This window comes from Xenopus tropicalis, chromosome 2, assembly GCF_000004195.4.
Source record: "Xenopus tropicalis strain Nigerian chromosome 2, UCB_Xtro_10.0, whole genome shotgun sequence".
Lineage (NCBI taxonomy): Eukaryota > Metazoa > Chordata > Amphibia > Anura > Pipidae > Xenopus > Xenopus tropicalis.
The window spans coordinates 177,811,557-177,829,067 of record NC_030678.2 but is presented as its reverse complement, the minus strand read 5'-3'; the positions used below and the strand labels follow the sequence as shown (position 1 = coordinate 177,829,067).

General features: G+C 50.4%; 1 protein-coding gene across 1 annotated transcript; it reads right to left on the bottom strand.

The window, feature by feature from the left end:
• Positions 1-7,009: 7,009 nt before the first annotated feature.
• Positions 7,010-8,390, bottom strand: LOC116408719 (olfactory receptor 51E1-like). Its single transcript, XM_031896379.1, has one exon. It carries the CDS (start codon positions 8,377-8,379, stop codon positions 7,420-7,422), a length of 960 nt encoding a protein of 319 aa, XP_031752239.1. The 5' UTR covers positions 8,380-8,390; the 3' UTR covers positions 7,010-7,419.
• Between the last annotated feature and the right edge of the window lie 9,121 nt (positions 8,391-17,511).

The following is a 17,511-nucleotide window of genomic DNA, read 5'->3' as shown; positions in this document are numbered from 1 at the left end:
CCGGGGGGGTCATTTACCCCTTTCAGCTGTGAGTGAAACAAAGGTGCCACTAATCCCCATAATTAAAGGGAAACTAAACCAAACAATTACAAATTAAGGGCCTATTTGAGTAAATTGTTTTTCCTGTTGAGTGAAACCAATCCCCCCCCCATGCCCCCCCCAGGCCCCCCCCCCCCATGTCTGATACACGATTGGTCCCCAAGTTTGGATTCTGCTCATTGGGCCTTGGGTTCCATTCTGCCCAGGGCACTATCTGTGTTTGGTAGGGGAATTAGATTGCAAGCCCCTCTGGGCCAGGGGCTGATGGGAGTGTCTCTGGGCAGATGGGGGGGGGGTTATATAAAAGGCCCCTCCCCTTCCAGGTTCTCCCTGTGTCTGTTTTATCTCTACATTCAGCTTCATGGTCTCAGCTGTCCTGTGGCCCCAGCGCTGGAGCGCCCCCCCCTGGGGGGATATCAATAAATTTAAAATATATATATTATATGATTCTGCCCAGGCCAATATCTGCATGGAGTCTCTGTTAGGTGTTTATTTGGTATATACATAAGGCTTAATCACACCTTGCCTTACTATACACACTGACCCCCACCTATAGCCCCTCCCCCTGACACCGCGTTGCCTTACTATACACACTGACCCCCACCTATAGCCCCTCCCCCTGACACCGCGTTGCCTTACTATACACACTGACCCCCACCTATAGCCCCTCCCCCTGACACCGCGTTGCCTTACTATACACACTGACCCCCACCTATAGCCCCTCCCCCTGACACCGCGTTGCCTTACTATACACACTGACCCCCACCTATAGCCCCTCCCCCTGACACCACGTTGCCTTACTATACACACTGTCCCCCACCTATAGCCCCTCCCCCTGACACCGCGTTGCCTTACTATACACACTGACCCCCACCTATAGCTCCTTCCCCTGACACCGCGTTGCCTTACTATACACACTGACCCCCACCTATAGCCCCTCCCCCTGACACCGCGTTGCCTTACTATACACACTGTCCCCCACCTATAGCCCCTCCCCCTGACACCACGTTGCCTTACTATACACACTGTCCCCCACCTATAGCCCCTCCCCCTGACACCGCGTTGCCTTACTATACACACTGACCCCCACCTATAGCCCCTCCCCCTGACACCGCGTTGCCTTACTATACACACTGACCCCCACCTATAGCCCCTTCCCCTGACACCGTGTTGCCTTACTATACACACTGACCCCCACCTATAGCCCCTCCCCCTGACACCGCGTTGCCTTACTATACACACTGTCCCCCACCTATAGCCCCTCCCCCTGACACCGCGTTGCCTTACTATACACACTGACCCCCACCTATAGCCCCTTCCCTGACACCGCGTTGCCTTACTATACACACTGACCCCCACCTATAGCCCCTCCCCCTGACACCATGTTGCCTTACTATACACACTGACCCCCACCTATAGCCCCTTCCCCTGACACCGCGTTGCCTTACTATACACACTGACCCCCACCTATAGCCCTCCCCCTGACACCGTGTTGCCTTACTATACACACTGACCCCCACCTATAACCCCTCCCCCTGACACCATGTTGCCTTACTATACACACTGACCCCCACCTATAGCCCCTCCCCCTGACACCGCGTTGCCTTACTATACACACTGACCCCCACCTATAGCCCCTCCCCCTGACACCGCGTTGCCTTACTATACACACTGACCCCCACCTATAGCCCCTCCCCCTGACACCGCGTTGCCTTACTATACACACTGACCCCCACCTATAGCCCCTCCCCCTGACACCGCGTTGCCTTACTATACACACTGACCCCCACCTATAGCCCCTCCCCCTGACACCACGTTGCCTTACTATACACACTGTCCCCCACCTATAGCCCCTCCCCCTGACACCGCGTTGCCTTACTATACACACTGACCCCCACCTATAGCTCCTTCCCCTGACACCGCGTTGCCTTACTATACACACTGACCCCCACCTATAGCCCCTCCCCCTGACACCGCGTTGCCTTACTATACACACTGTCCCCCACCTATAGCCCCTCCCCCTGACACCACGTTGCCTTACTATACACACTGTCCCCCACCTATAGCCCCTCCCCCTGACACCGCGTTGCCTTACTATACACACTGACCCCCACCTATAGCCCCTCCCCCTGACACCGCGTTGCCTTACTATACACACTGACCCCCACCTATAGCCCCTTCCCCTGACACCGTGTTGCCTTACTATACACACTGACCCCCACCTATAGCCCCTCCCCCTGACACCGCGTTGCCTTACTATACACACTGTCCCCCACCTATAGCCCCTCCCCCTGACACCGCGTTGCCTTACTATACACACTGACCCCCACCTATAGCCCCTTCCCCTGACACCGCGTTGCCTTACTATACACACTGACCCCCACCTATAGCCCCTCCCCCTGACACCATGTTGCCTTACTATACACACTGACCCCCACCTATAGCCCCTTCCCCTGACACCGCGTTGCCTTACTATACACACTGACCCCCACCTATAGCCCCTCCCCCTGACACCGTGTTGCCTTACACTACACACTGACCCCCACCTATAACCCCTCCCCCTGACACCATGTTGCCTTACTATACACACTGACCCCCACCTATAGCCCCTCCCCCTGACACCGCGTTGCCTTACTATACACACTGACCCCCACCTATAGCCCCTCCCCCTGACACCGCGTTGCCTTACTATACACACTGACCCCCACCTATAGCCCCTCCCCCTGACACCGCGTTGCCTTACTATACACACTGACCCCCACCTATAGCCCCTCCCCCTGACACCGCGTTGCCTTACTATACACACTGTCCCCCACCTATAGCCCCTCCCCCTGACACCGCGTTGCCTTACTATACACACTGTCCCCCACCTATAGCCCCTCCCCCTGACACCGCGTTGCCTTACTATACACACTGTCCCCCACCTATAGCCCCTCCCCCTGACACCGCGTTGCCTTACTATACACACCGACCCCCACCTATAACCCCTTCCCCTGACACCATGTTGCCTTACTATACACACTGACCCCCACCTATAACCCCTTCCCCTGACACCGCGTTGCCTTACTATACACACTGACCCCCACCTATAGCCCCTTCCCCTGACACCGCGTTGCCTTACTATACACACTGACCCCCACCTATAGCCCCTCCCCCTGACACCGCGTTGCCTTACTATACACACTGTCCCCTACCTATAGCCCCTCCCCCTGACACCATGTTGCCTTACTATACACACTGACCCCCACCTATAACCCCTTCCCCTGACACCGCGTTGCCTTACTATACACACTGACCCCCACCTATAGCCCCTCCCCCTGACACCGCGTTGCCTTACTATACACACTGTCCCCTACCTATAGCCCCTCCCCCTGACACCATGTTGCCTTACTATACACACTGACCCCCACCTATAGCCCCTTCCCCTGACACCATGTTGCCTTACTATACACACCGACCCCCACCTATAGCCCCTCCCCCTGACACCATGTTGCCTTACTATACACACTGACCCCCACCTATAGCCCCTCCCCCTGACACCGCGTTGCCTTACTATACACACTGTCCCCCACCTATAGCCCCTCCCCCTGACACCGTGTTGCCTTACTATACACACCGACCCCCACCTATAACCCCTTCCCCTGACACCGCGTTGCCTTACTATACACACCGACCCCCACCTATAACCCCTGACACCGCGTTGCCTTACTATACACACCGACCCCCACCTATAACCCCTTCCCCTGACACCATGTTGCCTTGCTATACACACTGACCCCCACCTATAGCCCCTCCCCCTGACACCGCGTTGCCTTACTATACACACCGACCCCCACCTATAGCCCCTCCCCCTGACACCACGTTGCCTTACTATACACACTGACCCCCACCTAACCCTTTCCCCTGACACCGCGTTGCCTTACTATACACACCGACCCCCACCTATAGCCCCTCCCCCTGACACCACGTTGCCTTACTATACACACTGACCCCCACCTATAACCCTTTCCCCTGACACCATGTTGCCTTACTATACACACTGACCCCCACCTATAGCCCCTTACACCGTGTTATGCTGCCCCCCACCCGGACCACCCTGTGACCCCCTCACGAGGGTAAATGTAATACTGACTCTAGCACTAAGCCATAATGCCCTGGTACAGGGCTGCCCACCTGGGGGCGCACCGGCTGTTTGTGGTTGGCAAGGTATAGTGCACAGGTGGCCTATAGAGTAAAGCCATTTCATAAACTGAGATTCCATGTTGCCCTCATTCCCACTTCCCCTGGTTCTGGGATTCTGATCCATTTGATGAATAAACTCACCTCAGGCAGGAAGGGTTGTTTCACGCCGCTGCTGCCCCGAGTGCCTTTCATACAGCCCTGCACCGCCTGGAGCCAATAGGAAACAGGGATATACATTCTGCATCTGCCAACGGGCTCCGTGTTCAGTCTGCACCCCGGGCACCTACGCAGGGATTGGGTTCAGTCTGCACCCCGGGCACCTACGCAGGGATTGGGTTCAGTCTGCACCCCGGGCACCTACGCAGGGATTGGGTTCAGTCTGCACCCCGGGCACCTACGCAGGGATTGGGTTCAGTCTGCACCCCGGGCACCTACGCAGGGATGCGCCAATGCAGCGAGATTTATACCCAGTGGCATCCAACTATCTGAAGCGCAGTCACACGTAACCTTAGCGTATATACCCTGGGGGCACAGCTGTGCCAACCTCTGCCATCCTGTAAGGCTCCCGGGAGTAGAACTCAGCAGCAGAATTGTTCTAAAGATAAATAAGTTTAACAACAACATCAAAATGAAATTGCCCCGAGCGATAGATTTACCCCCAAATTAGTCCCTTTTACCCCCAACATCAGAGCCAATGTATTGAATATTAAAGGCCACAATACCCTCAGCAATGAAATATTCAGGTAAATGATTTAGGGACCGTAGGTTCTGTTTCATTCCTGCCTAAGCTGCCATTGTCTCTCAGGCTGAATGGGCTTCTGCCTTCCTTATCAGATCCCATAGGCTTCCTGTTGTGTTATGAACCCTAATGAGAAGTAGGGGGCTTGGTACAGTGACTCAGGGGGTGGCATTCAGATCCCTATGATTGATTTGTAAATGATAAGGATATTAGCAGTCACTGAGGGGTTCTGTGCCCCCCATATAAAGGCACAAGGCTGCAGGCTGAGTTATACAGGGAACTCTGAGTATCACTCATGTATTATAAGGGATAATGTACCCCCTACTGTAAATGATAAGGATATTAGCAGTCACTGAGGGGTTCTGTGCCCCCCATATAAAGGCACAAGGCTGCAGGCTGAGTTATACAGGGAACTCTTGAGTATCACTCATGTATTATAAGGGATAATGTACCCCCTACTGTAAATGATAAGGATATTAGCAGTCACTGAGGGGTTCTGTGCCCATATAAAGGCACAAGGCTGCAGGCTGAGTTATACAGGGAACTCTGAGTATCACTCATGTATTATAAGGGATAATGTACCCCCTACTGTAAATGATAAGGATATTAGCAGTCACTGAGGGGTTCTGTGCCCATATAAAGGCACAAGGCTGCAGGCTGAGTTATACAGGGAACTCTGAGTATCACTCATGTATTATAAGGGATAATGTACCCCCTACTGTAAATGATAAGGATATTAGCAGTCACTGAGGGGTTCTGTGCCCCCCATATAAAGGCACAAGGCTGCAGGCTGAGTTATACAGGGAACTCTGAGTATCACTCATGTATTATAAGGGATAATGTACCCCCTACTGTAAATGATAAGGATATTAGCAGTCACTGAGGGGTTCTGTGCCCCCCATATAAAGGCACAAGGCTGCAGGCTGAGTTATACAGGGAACTCTGAGTATCACTCATGTATTATAAGGGATAATGTACCCCCTACTGTAACTGATAAGGATATTAGCAGTCACTGAGGGTCACTGGGTCCTTTATCTGTATTTTTAGGCATCTGGAGGTATGGAAATTTCTAGAAAACCATCAGGCACAAGACAACTCACACGCTGACTCTGGTTCCATTCTTTATAAATACCTGATATACAGTATATACTGTGGGATACACAGAGGGGCTACGTGAGGCCCATTCTGAGACAGAAATACAGCGAATAAATAGAATTCTTTATATACACAAAAGCGGGTTTGTATCATTTCTCCCCAGGCGCGGCTTCGCTAGAAAATACCGCATTTCACCATTGGCATTGTTATCCGGAAACCCATTATCCAAAAAGCTCCGAATCACAGGAAGGCCACTTCCCATAGGCTCCATTATATGAAACTGCCCCTATTTTCAAATATAAGGATATTATAAGGCACTAAGGAGTTCCCTGATCATATAAAGGCACAAGGCTGAAACAAGGTGACTTCTAATATCCTCATATTTTACAACAGGGGGCACTTTATTTATTATAATATACAAGTTTTAGTGAGTCATGTGACAGAAATGATATCATTAAGCTCCGATTATAACTGACGACATCATTAAATATCATTTATAAGGATAGAATTTACAGTTTCGTCCCATAGGGAAATGACCCAACTGTATATTATAAGCAAATAATTCACATTTTTAAAAATGATTCCCTTTTCTCTGTAATAATAAAACAGTACCTGTACTTGATCCCAACTAAGATATAATTACCCCTTATTGGGGCAGAACAGCCCTATTGGGTTTATTTAATGGTTAAATGATTCCCTTTTCTCTGTAATAATAAAACAGTACCTGTACTTGATCCCAACTAAGATATAATTACCCCTTATTGGGGCAGAACAGCCCTATTGGGTTTATTTAATGGTTAAATGATTCCCTTTTCTCTGTAATAATAAAACAGTACCTGTACTTGATCCCAACTAAGATATAATTACCCCTTATTGGGGGCAGAACAGCCCTATTGGGTTTATTTCATGGTTAAATGATTCCCTTTTCTCTGTAATAATAAAACAGTACCTGTACTTGATCCCAACTAAGATATAATTACCCCTTATTGGAGTTTATCAGTTGCACTACCACTTCCCACCAGTGTCAGGCTTTAGGCAATTTCCCATAGAGCTGCAAGGGGACAGCGCCACCTGGTACTGCACATAAGAGCTCGATGGGTGAAACCAAGTAACTTTAAAAGGGAATGTCTCCCAATGGCGATGTCCATGATTTAATGAGCAGAGGAAGTTCTAGATCATATGAGGAGGATACAAACCCTACAAACGTACTAGAAGAAACCATGATTGTCCATTTAATTGCAGAGTTTGATGGACCATGAGGTTTGTTCATAACATTAGAGATGAGTCCAAACGAGATTGGGCCACCGGTGCCACCATAGGAACCCTGAAGAACATGACTGAGGTCCCCATGGGTGAATATTCGTTTACGTGCACGTCGCTCTGACACGGTGGCGGCGGAAGAGTCGGTCGAAGCTTCCCCGGATCTGCTTGCTCTTGATGCTGTAGATAATCGGGTTGAACATCGGTGGGACCAAAATATAAACACTGGCCATAAATATTTTGAAAGAAGGAGAGAGCTGTGTCCCAAACCTGTGAATAAAGGACAAGGCGACCACGGGGACGTAGAAGAGAAACACGGCACAGAGGTGGGAGATGCAGGTGTCGAAGACCTTGTAGCGGTCGACCCCCGAGGTCAAGCCAAACACTGCTCTCATGATCAGAATGTAGGAGATGAAGATCAAGATGGCGTCCAACGTCACCGTAGACAAAATGATGACCAAGCCATACGCAATGTTGAAGGTGTTGGTGCCATCACAGGCCAATTTCATGACATCTTGGTGTAAGCAGTAGGAATGGGACAGCAGGTTGCCCTTACAGTAGGGCAAGAGCTCCAGGCTATAGACCAACGGGATGTGGATGACGATGCTCCTCAAGGCTGAGGCCACACCGATCTTAACAACCATGGAATTGGAGAGGATGGACGAGTAGCGCAGTGGGTGGCAGATGGCTACGAAGCGATCGAAGGCCATGGCCAGTAACAGTCCCGAGGAAACCACAGAGAGGGCTTGGACGAAGAACATCTGCACCAAACACATGAAAGACTGGATCTGCCTAGAGTTGAACCAGAAGATGTTCATGACCGTGGGGCAGGTGGAGACGGAGAAGAGCAAATCAGTGAAGGACAACATGGAGAGGAACAGATACATGGGCTGGTGGAGCAGATAGTCCTGCAGTATCACAACGATGACCAGTCCATTCCCAGCAATGGATGTGGCAAACATGGCAAAGTATGGGATGGAAATAAAGCCGTACAGCTCCTCCAATCCTGGGGCACCGAGCAGGATGAACGAGGGGGGCAAGTGACTGCCGTTCTGCACTGACATGGGATCCACTGGGTTCCTTAGCAGAACCTGGAGATGTTTTGTGTAAAGAAGAAAGGAAAGTCCATTGTATAACATTGAATGTCTGCCATTTGAACTTGATCCTAATAGGAATTATAGTTATCTTGGATTATCATGAATAGATATTACACCTACAGGGGTATCTGTGTGGGGGTGGGACTGGGGTAGAACTGGGGTGGGACTGGGGTGGGACTCGGGTGGGACTGGGGTGGGACTCGGGTGGGACTGGGGTAGGACTGGGGTGGAACTGGGGTAGAACTGGGGTGGGACTGAGGTGGAACTGGGGTGGGACTGGGGTAGAACTGGGGTGGGACTGGGGTAAGACTGGGGTGGGACTTGGGTGAGACTGGGGTAGGACTGGGGTGGGACTGGGGAAGGACTGGGGTGGGACTGGGGTGAGACTGGGGTAGGACTGGGGTAGGACTGGGGTGGCACTGGGGTGGGACTGGGGTGGGACTGGGGTGGGACTGGGGTAGGATTGGTGTAGGACTGGGGTAGGACTGGGGTGAGATTGGGCTAGGACTGGGGTAGAACTGGGGTGGGACTGGGGTAGAACTGGGGTGGGACTGAGGTGGGACTGGGGTGGGACTGGGGTGGGACTGGGGTGGGACTGGGGTGGGACTGGGGTAGGATTGGTGTAGGACTGGGGTAGGACTGGGGTGAGATTGGGCTAGGACTGGGGTAGAACTGGGGTGGGACTGGGGTAGAACTGGAGTGGGACTGAGGTGGGACTGGGGTGGGACTGGGGTAGAACTGGGGTGGGACTGGGGTGGGACTGGGGTGGGACTGGGAAAGGACTGGGAAAGGACTGGGGTGAGACTGGGGTAGGACTGGGGTAGAACTGGGGTAGGACTGGGCTGGGACTGGGGAAGGACTGGGATAGGACTGGGGTAGGACTGGGGTGGGACTGGGGTAGGACTGGGGTGGGACTGGGGTAGGGCTGGGGTGGGACTGGGGAAGGACTGGGGTAGGACTGGGGTGAGACTGGGGTAGGACTGGGGTTGGACTGGGGTAGGACTGGGGTAGAACTGGGGTGGAACTGGGGTAGGACTGGGGTGGGACTGGGGTAGGACTGGGATGGGACTGGGGTAGGACTGGGGTGGGACTGGGGTGGGACTGGGGTAGGACTGGGGTGGGACTGGGGTGAGACTGGGGTAGGACTGGGGTGGGACTGGGGTAGGACTGGGGTGAGACTGGGGTAGGACTGGGGAAGGACTGGGGTAGGACTGGGGTAGGACTGGGGGAGAACTGGGATGGGACTGGGGTAGGACTGGGGTAGGACAGGGGTGAGACTGGGGTGGGACTGGGGTAGGACTGGGGTGAGACTGGGGTAGCACTGGGGTGGGACTGGGGTGAGACTGGGGTAGGACTGGGGTGGGACTGGGGTAGCACTGGGGTAGGACTGGGGTGAGACTGGGGTAGGACTGGGGTGAGACTGGGGTAGGACTGGGGTGAGACTGGGGTGGGACTGGGGTAGGACTGGGGTGAGACTGGGGTAGAACTGGGGTGGGACTGGGGTGAGACTGGGGTAGGACTGGGGTGAGACTGGGGTAGGACTGGGGTGAGACTGGGGTAGCACTGGGGTGGGACTGGGGTGAGACTGGGGTAGGACTGGGGTGAGACTGGGGTGGGACTGGGGTGAGACTGGGGTGGGACTGGGGTGAGACTGGGGTGGGACTGGGGTGAGACTGGGGTGGGACTGGGGTGGGACTGGAGTAGCACTGGGGTAGGACTGGGGTGAGACTGGGGTAGGACTGGGGTGAGACTGGGGTAGCACTGGGGTGGGACTGGGGTGAGACTGGGGTAGGACTGGGGTGGGACTGGGGTGGGACTGGGGTGGGACTGGGGTAGGACTGGGGTGAGACTGGGGTGGGACTGGGGTAGGACTGGGGTAGGACTGGGGTGAGACTGGGGTGGGACTGGGGTAGGACTGGGGTAGGACTGGGGTAACAGTTCTTCCCGTTCATGGAATTTCTAGCTACACTTTATCAAAGGTTCTGTTCCATTTCTTCAGCCCAAACCTTATTGTGGCTCCGTTCTATGGGAATGCCGGTTAGTTAGTTGTTAGTTGGCTATAACTAACAACTAACTAGCAATTGGTCAGCAGTCTATCTGTCAGCTTCTGTGTCTCAGGGTCACATTGTGCAGAAACCCCTTTGTATATTCTGTATATTCTGTATTTACCCCCAACCCCTGGGTCTGAACTGACTAATTACAGCTAATTTGCCCGTTAGATACATACAGTATATATATATATATAAACATAATTATGAGCAATGACTGGAGGAGCAGATTTGTACAGCTTTCTACTCTGTCTGTCTATCTATCTATGTGTATTCACTGTGGGAAAGGAGATTTTACCATCAGCATAGGAAGGGTTTTCAGGTTATCGGATTCCTTAATCACCTTCCCAATATCCATTCATTGTGTCTGTCCCTTTCCCTTCCCTGCACTGCTGGTTCTGACTCCTGATACAACTCCCCAATATCCATTCATTCCTCATTCTCACTGGGTTTATAGTTATGTGTAACTGTCACTGTGTCTGTCCCTTTCCCTTCCCTGCACTGCTGGTTCTGACTCCTGATACAACTCCCCAATACCCATTCATTCCTCATTCTCACTGGGTTTATAGTTATGTGTAACTGTCACTGTGTCTGTCCCTTTCCCTTCCCTGCACTGCTGGTTCTGACTCCTGATACAACTCCCCAATATCCATTCATTCCTCATTCTCACTGGGTTTATAGTTATGTGTAACTGTCACTGTGTCTGTCCCTTTCCCTTCCCTGCACTGCTGGTTCTGACTCCTGATACAACTCCCCAATATCCATTCATTCCTCATTCTCACTGGGTTTATAGTTATGTGTAACTGTCACTGTGTCTGTCCCTTTCCCTTCCCTGCACTGCTGGTTCTGACTCCTGATACAACTCCCCAATATCCATTCATTCCTCATTCTCACTGGGTTTATAGTTATGTGTAACTGTCACTGTGTCTGTCCCTTTCCCTTCCCTGCACTGCTGGTTCTGACTCCTGATACAACTCCCCAATACCCATACATCCCTCATTCTCACTGGGTTTATAGTTATGTGTAACTGTCACTGTGTCTGTCCCTTTCCCTTCCCTGCACTGCTGGTTCTGACTCCTGATACAACTCCCCAATACCCATTCATCCCTCATTCTCACTGGGTTTATAGTTATGTGTAACTGTCACTGTGTCTGTCCCTTTCCCTTCCCTGCACTGCTGGTTCTGACTCCTGATACAACTCCCCAATATCCATTCATCCCTCATTCTCACTGGGTTTATAGTTATGTGTAACTGTCACTGTGTCTGTCCCTTTCCCTTCCCTGCACTGCTGGTTCTGACTCCTGATACAACTCCCCAATACCCATTCATCCCTCATTCTCACTGGGTTTATAGTTATGTGTAACTGTCACTGTGTCTGTCCCCTTCCCTTCCCTGCACTGCTGGTTCTGACTCCTGATACAACTCCCCAATATCCATTCATCCCTCATTCTCACTGGGTTTATAGTTATGTGTAACTGTCACTGTGTCTGTCCCTTTCCCTTCCCTGCACTGCTGGTTCTGACTCCTGATACAACTCCCCAATATCCATTCATTCCTCATTCTCACTGGGTTTATAGTTATGTGTAACTGTCACTGTGTCTGTCCCTTTCCCTTCCCTGCACTGCTGGTTCTGACTCCTGATACAACTCCCCAATACCCATTCATTCCTCATTCTCACTGGGTTTATAGTTATGTGTAACTGTCACTGTGTCTGTCCCTTTCCCTTCCCTGCACTGCTGGTTCTGACTCCTGATACAACTCCCCAATACCCATTCATTCCTCATTCTCACTGGGTTTATAGTTATGTGTAACTGTCACTGTCCCTGTCCCTTTCCCTTCCCTGCACTGCTGGTTCTGACTCCTGATACAACTCCCCAATACCCATTCATTCCTCATTCTCACTGGGTTTATAGTTATGTGTAACTGTCACTGTGTCTGTCCCTTTCCCTTCTCTGCACTGCTGGTTCTGACTCCTGATACAACTCCCCAATATCCATTCATTCCTCATTCTCACTGGGTTTATAGTTATGTGTAACTGTCACTGTGTCTGTCCCTTTCCCTTCCCTGCACTGCTGGTTCTGACTCCTGATACAACTCCCCAATATCCATTCATCCCTCATTCTCACTGGGTTTATAGTTATGTGTAACTGTCACTGTGTCTGTCCCTTTCCCTTCCCTGCACTGCTGGTTCTGACTCCTGATACAACTCCCCAATATCCATTCATCCCTCATTCTCACTGGGTTTATAGTTATGTGTAACTGTCACTGTGTCTGTCCCTTTCCCTTCCCTGCACTGCTGGTTCTGACTCCTGATACAACTCCCCAATATCCATTCATCCCTCATTCTCACTGGGTTTATAGTTATGTGTAACTGTCACTGTCTGTCCCTTTCCCTTCCCTGCACTGCTGGTTCTGACTCCTGATACAACTCCCCAATACCCATTCATCCCTCATTCTCACTGGGTTTATAGTTATGTGTAACTGTCACTGTGTCTGTCCCTTTCCCTTCCCTGCACTGCTGGTTCTGACTCCTGATACAACTCCCCAATATCCATTCATCCCTCATTCTCACTGGGTTTATAGTTATGTGTAACTGTCACTGTGTCTGTCCCTTTCCCTTCCCTGCACTGCTGGTTCTGACTCCTGATACAACTCCCCAATACCCATTCATTCCTCATTCTCACTGGGTTTATAGTTATGTGTAACTGTCACTGTGTCTGTCCCTTTCCCTTCCCTGCACTGCTGGTTCTGACTCCTGATACAACTCCCCAATACCCATTCATTCCTCATTCTCACTGGGTTTATAGTTATGTGTAACTGTCACTGTCCCTGTCCCTTTCCCTTCCCTGCACTGCTGGTTCTGACTCCTGATACAACTCCCCAATACCCATTCATTCCTCATTCTCACTGGGTTTATAGTTATGTGTAACTGTCACTGTGTCTGTCCCTTTCCCTTCTCTGCACTGCTGGTTCTGACTCCTGATACAACTCCCCAATATCCATTCATTCCTCATTCTCACTGGGTTTATAGTTATGTGTAACTGTCACTGTGTCTGTCCCTTTCCCTTCCCTGCACTGCTGGTTCTGACTCCTGATACAACTCCCCAATATCCATTCATCCCTCATTCTCACTGGGTTTATAGTTATGTGTAACTGTCACTGTGTCTGTCCCTTTCCCTTCCCTGCACTGCTGGTTCTGACTCCTGATACAACTCCCCAATATCCATTCATCCCTCATTCTCACTGGGTTTATAGTTATGTGTAACTGTCACTGTGTCTGTCCCTTTCCCTTCCCTGCACTGCTGGTTCTGACTCCTGATACAACTCCCCAATACCCATTCATCCCTCATTCTCACTGGGTTTATAGTTATGTGTAACTAGGATAACTGGTTAGCAGGTTACATATGGTTATGGGTAAGGCCAGGATCTATTGTCCCCCCCTTACTAATAGGATAGGGGTGCCCCCCCCCGGCACTTACCTGGGCCAGAGAGATGGATCCGATGCCGCTGCCGCTCTGTGTCTCCGTATAACAGAATCTGCCGGGGCTTTTATAGCACCCAAGTGAATATGAGGCCCCCGGGGAATGCACATTAGTGTATGGGAGGGAAGTGCAGCTCTCTGACTATAATTGCATCTGTCCTTAATGAATTTAACCTCTTCCTTCCTCACTCACCTTTAAAGCACAGGTATAATTTTAATGCCTCTGTACAGAAAGTTTTCCCCTTGGTAACAATCAATATTTTAAAAAGTTAAGTATGTGCCCCAACCAATGGGATAACAGTCACCCCGCTATAGTTCCAGGGGTACCCAGGGCACAAATAAGCACTCACCCCAAATCCCCCCCTAACTGGCCTTCAGGCTGGGCCCCCTTAGCCCATAACAAGGTTACAGATATATAGAAACATTGGGGTAACAGTCACCCCGCTATAGTTCCAGGGGTACCCAGGGCACAAGCACTCACCCCAAATCCCCCCCTAACTGGCCTTCAGGCTGGGCCCCCTTAGCCCATAACAAGGTTACAGATATATAGAAACATTGGGGTAACAGTCACCCCGCTATAGTTCCAGGGGTACCCAGGGCACAAATAAGCACTCACCCCAAATCCCCCCCTAACTGGCCTTCAGGCTGGGCCCCCTTAGCCCATAACAAGGTTACAGATATATAGAAACATTGGGGTAACAGTCACCCCGCTATAGTTCCAGGGGTACCCAGGGCACAAATAAGCACCCCAAATCCCCCCCTAACTGGCCTTCAGGCTGGGCCCCCTTAGCCCATAACAAGGTTACAGATATATAGAAACATTGGGGTAACAGTCACCCCGCTATAGTTCCAGGGGTACCCAGGGCACAAATAAGCACCCCAAATCCCCCCCTAACTGGCCTTCAGGCTGGGCCCCCTTAGCCCATAACAAGGTTACAGATATATAGAAACATTGGGGTAACAGTCACCCCGCTATAGTTCCAGGGGTACCCAGGGCACAAGCACTCACCCCAAATCCCCCCCTAACTGGCCTTCAGGCTGGGCCCCCTTAGCCCATAACAAGGTTACAGATATATAGAAACATTGGGGTAACAGTCACCCCGCTATAGTTCCAGGGGTACCCAGGGCACAAATAAGCACTCACCCCAAATCCCCCCCTAACTGGCCTTCAGGCTGGGCCCCCTTAGCCCATAACAAGGTTACAGATATATAGAAACATTGGGGTAACAGTCACCCCGCTATAGTTCCAGGGGTACCCAGGGCACAAATAAGCACTCACCCCAAATCCCCCCCTAACTGGCCTTCAGGCTGGGCCCCCTTAGCCCATCAAGGATAACCAAGGCACCGGCCTGAGGAGAGCTCAGTATAGAGGATTGGGGGCCATAGGAATTCATTAATTTTCCAAGGTAGGAAGCATTGAGAGAAAATAATAAGGGTCCTAGGACAAAGCCTTGTGGGAGCCCAACAGAGATAAGCAATGGAGAAGATGAACCCCCATTGTAGGTGGCACTAAACACGATGTAGCGGGTGACATGGGGCAATTCCTAGTGGCTTTGACGCTGTTCTTTCCTTGGATTTGCTCTTCTTCAATTAGCCGTACATTTTAGGACCGAGCCAGTTCAAGGAGGACAGATATATTTATCTTAAATCATCTGATGGCCCATGAAATGTTCCTCAAACCCTTTCGTAAGGTTCGTTGAGACTTCAGCCCTCTTACAGCCCCCGAATATAACCTGGAATTCATCTGCATGCAATGAACAATGAAAACGATGGCTAGTTTAGATTTGTATCCGTTCCTCAGGGGTGGGCTTGGGTGGCAAGCGTTCTTTAGACTTGTCTCACAGGAGCCTACAAGGCAAATTCTAGAAGGTTTATTTACTAAAGGAGGGTCAGTCACTAGGCAATAGCACTCAGGCCCCAGTCATGGCTCTGTTTAATCACTCATGTTTCTAAGATAAACACAAAGGAAGGAATCAAATCTCACAAAGGGCACCAGAAATTTCCTGCCATTCATTGATGTTTGACCCAAATCTGCAATTTTTTTGTCCAAGGGTCTTGGGTTTGGTGCATCAGAACTGGAAAATGGTTTCTAACTCAGCAACTGACCAGGGGGATCAAATAGAGATTAAGCTGAGGTTTAAAAATAGTCGGTGGTTAGAACATTCTGTCTGGCAATTGCCTGGCACCTAATCACCTTAGGGTCTGCTCTGATTATCCATGGAAGTACAACAAGAGTACAAGAGATGAACTAGGAAATGACCATGGAGCCACCCAACTAGACTGTATATCATCCCCTATTCTGGGAATGTGGCACCGTATGTAGTGGGAAAGCCCCAAAGGACAAAGGTTGTGGAAAATTATGTTTTAGTGTAGATATCCAGTTGCCCCATGGCCAAAGATCCAAAGATGGCTCTACTGTATGTATATTAGCTGTCTGAAGGTGGCCATACATGTGTGTGTGTGGGCTACAGTACCTTTAGCCTATTGGTATACATGTATCTGTGTGTAAATGTTGTGTTCATAGTGGCCCGCTTATCCCGTTCTATGGAAATTGGCTAATATTGCTAATACAGGGGGGGTTCTAGTCATGGACACTACTGATATATAACAATCTCAAAACTCCTAAAGGAACTGGGGCCCTTGGTTGGAGGTGATATAAATAACAACAACCAAAGGGTTGGAAGATCTACTTCTAATGGATACAAGTTTCTACTAAACATGGTAAACCGGCCGTCCCTTATGGCCTGAGAGAAGTCCAGGTTTTCATTGACCTTCAGCGAGGCTCCTTTACTCCATTTGTCTCTTTCTATTCTATACGTGTAGGTTCTGCAATGATGGTTAATTGTATGTGCACAAGGGCCTTCCTTTGTACTATGGCACTAAACTGAGGGGTTACTCAGAGCTAAACATGCTCTTGGAGACTGTTGGATCTAGAAGAGCTAGAAGAGGAGTCAATGGTCCCCAACCAGTGGATCTTAAACAACAATCCATTGTTACATGTGCTAATTTTTTAATTCTCTTTGAAGGCAAGCTTTAGTGGCATAAACACCATGTAGAACACCAAAAAAGAATCTCCTGTAGCTGCCAGTCCATATAGGGGCTACCAAATAGCCCATAATTGGCACCCAGGAGCATTTCCATGCTTGTGTTACTCTCCAACTTGTATTAACACTTGAATGTGTCTCACAGGTAAAAAGGTTGAAGAACCCTGATCTAGGATATAAACGACTGAAGATGGGGCTAGAGTGGTACCAATTTGAGAAGGATCTAGGATGTGAATAACTCGAGAAGAAGCCAGGGTGACAAAAGTTTGATGAATATCTAGGATATGGTTAACTGGAGGAGCTAGGGTGGTGCTAATTTGGGGGGGGGGGGCTGAAATATGAGTTACTGGAGAAGGAGCTGGGTAGGCAATAGTTTGGGGAGGATCTAGGGCATGGATAATTGAAGAAGGATCTAGGATATGAATAACTTAAGGAGAATAAACCAGGGTGACATTAGTTTGATGAAGATCTAGGATATGGTTAACTGGAGAAGGAGCTAGGGTTGTGCTAATTTGAAGGGGGGGTC

Coding starts and splice junctions, on each gene's coding strand:
- LOC116408719 (XM_031896379.1), bottom strand. CDS start 8,379: ATGTCAGTGCAGAACGGCAGTCACTTGCCCCCCTCGTTCATCCTGCTC.